This window comes from Dendrobium catenatum, unplaced genomic scaffold (assembly GCF_001605985.2).
Source record: "Dendrobium catenatum unplaced genomic scaffold, ASM160598v2 fragScaff_scaffold_923, whole genome shotgun sequence".
Taxonomy (NCBI): domain Eukaryota; kingdom Viridiplantae; phylum Streptophyta; class Magnoliopsida; order Asparagales; family Orchidaceae; genus Dendrobium; species Dendrobium catenatum.
The window spans coordinates 1,258,454-1,261,244 of NW_021319385.1; the positions used below are offsets into that span (position 1 = coordinate 1,258,454).

A 2,791-nucleotide genomic window follows, 5' to 3' on the forward strand; every position below is an offset into this window, starting at 1 on the left:
TGGGAAAGGGAAGGAAGTCCAGGACTAGAGTTCAGAGTCTGATCCGTAGGTATTGTTTGTATCTTTTGATTTTTGTACGGTCATGGCTTTTCTTCTGTGTTTATTCTGCTAGCCATGTACCGTATTTGTAGATGATTGTTTTGAGGAAAAGAAAGAAAAAAATAGATGTTTTGTTCCGCTGCATTTGGTGACTTATAGTAGCTCTGTTGTTCTGTGTTTGTGTGTCTGTTGAGTTAATTATTTTGGAAGATTCAGTTCAGAACCAAATTCCAAAGCCAGATCCTGAATAAGAAGGTTCTGTCGCGATCCGGCTCGGGCGGGATCCGTCCCCGTCGGGTCGGGTCGTGACAATATGTATATCCTCTTTATTTTCTCTATATTTATCCATTAAATCTCTTAATAAATGTATGGCTTTCATAGTTGACCTACCCGGCATGAATCCAAATTGATTTTGAGAAACATTAGTATCACGCAGCAACCTATGCTCTATAACTCGCTCCGACAGTTAAAATAGGACACATTAACTTAATTACTCTATAATTCGCACAATCTTGTGCATCACCTTTATTCTTAAAAATAGGAATTAATACACTCATTCTCTACTCATCTGACATATTTTTAGTCTTCAAAACAGTATTAAAAAATTAAAACAAAGCATTGTGATGGTCCTAGTGGATGCATTCCTAGATATGACTGACAATAATAATTATTGTAGCTATAAGATACGCAGCAAATGAAGGAAGATGTTAGATAGAGAAAAGCTTCAAGGTTGTTGTAGTACAATTTCTATGAAATGCTCTGTCTCAATATAACGCATTCCTGGTCTTATACGTCTGCGGTAGTTTGCCCATTGCGCTTCTTTTGCAGAATATATTCCTTAATAATTCTGCTGGATCTGGGAAAGACTTTCAATCAAAGACACCTAAAAATAGATGAGGTCTCGCAAAAATGCAACAACTCTGCTTAATCGAATAATGAGCATTATGCATTTAACCTTTATTTGTTGTCTATTATGCATTAGGTAAAAAGCAGTTTTGACAAGAATTTGGTTATTTTATGGGTTGGAACTTCGAATTATTCCAATCCTCCACTATCTTATATGCAGTAAGCTATATAGATAAAGGGTTTTGGGTTCTTAACAATCTAAGGAAAATATGAAGGCTTCTACCCTCTTAATGTTTTTTGCATTTTTTTCACCGTCCTTTTCAGTTTATGCCTGCTAATTTTTATTTTCGTACTTCGCAACTTTTGTTATCTGTTGCTGTGCAGGAACTGCACTCAGAAGCCAGAAAGTTAAGTGAGGAGTTGCGGGAAGGCACGCATGATCTTAGCAAGAAAATTGACTTGGTTGTGTTGGTGCATAACCTGTCGCAGCAAATACCACGATATCATCAATCAAGCCAATCTACAGCACAGCCAGCCCTCACTACTCTTCTAAATGAGGTGAAGACTTTTGGCACCCCTTGGGTTTTGGCCATCACAAACAAATTCTCTGTCAGTGCACGCGAGCAGAAGATGCTGGTCAAATCTGCAATGGAGGCATATCAAACACCTCCCACCATGGCCGAAGTTGTAAACTCATGCCCTTTTGTTGTGCCAATTGTGTCTAATTCGACTCAGAAGGTGAATACAACAGAGAGTAACTTGACAAGGAGAATAAGTGTTCTCAAGCTGATTCTTGCTCCAATCAATCTTGCTCGTATTCCCTTTCAAAGGAAAGACATAATATTTCCTATTGAGGGGATTGCTGGTTTCCGAAAACTTGTACGTCATGTTCTTCATAGTCATGAGGAGCTGGCTTTTCAAGTAAGAATCTTACCATAATCATCATACACTTCATTATCATTCTCTCTTTGCACTGATGTTTAGATGACAGACATTAAGCTTGTTGCTTACAATCATCTCTCAGCATGCTTTTTTAATGGAGTATTTTCGTAGGGAGTTATGACTTTATATGCCTCATAGTACACATAATTGAAGAAATATCTCTGCTATATTTGCTTTCTTGGAGAAAGGCCTAAAAGTTCATTTTGGCCGAGTTATCCCCCTTCTTATTTTTGTGAATTGTTTATTGAAGTCTGTCATGAATGAAATTAATTTGAATTGGTAAAAATTTGAAGGTTTATTCAAAAAAAGGTTCAAACATAATTTGAACCATCACGCATCAGTTCTGCGATGCCCTCCTTAGTGAGCTTCATTCCCAACGAGCTCCACAAACTCCTCTCTTTCACATGTCGTCGTGTTGATGCATTCACCCCACTAATTCTCTCTCTCCACCGAAATTCTCATTTTTCACTCCAAAATGCAACAACAACAACATCAAGCCTTTATCCCACCACATGGGGTCGGCTACATGAATCCTTTTTCTCCATTTTGTCCTATTAAAGTTCAATTTCTCGTTTAAATCTAATAAAGAAAGGTCATTCCTAATATTTTCTGACCAAGTCTTTTTAGGTCTGCCTTAACATAAGTCAAATCTAATACCTCTACTCTCCTAACCGAGTCATTGGAAGGCCGTCGTTTATGTGACCAAACCATCTAAGGCGACTCTCTCTAATCTTGTCTTCTACTGGAGCTACTCCAACCTTTTCACGTATATGCTCATTTCATATCTCTAAGGGTAAAGCCACTCATCCACCTGAGCATCCTCATCTCTGCCACACTTAACTTAATATTATGCTTCTCTTTTAATGGCCAACATTTATCACCATAAAGCATTGCAGGCCTCACTATCATCTTATAGAATTTTCCCTTAAGTTTGAGGGTTACTTTTCTATCACACAACAAGCCC

General features: G+C 37.9%; 1 protein-coding gene across 2 annotated transcripts in view; it reads left to right on the forward strand.

Moving 5' to 3' along the window:
- Positions 1-2,791, forward strand: part of LOC110108576 — a 39,722-nt gene that overhangs the window by 33,874 nt on the left and 3,057 nt on the right. For both annotated transcript variants that reach the window (XM_028697406.1, XM_028697407.1), the window contains one exon: positions 1,270-1,806. In XM_028697406.1, coding sequence (XP_028553239.1) covers positions 1,270-1,806 — 537 coding nt within the window. The remainder of the gene's footprint in view (positions 1-1,269; positions 1,807-2,791) is intronic.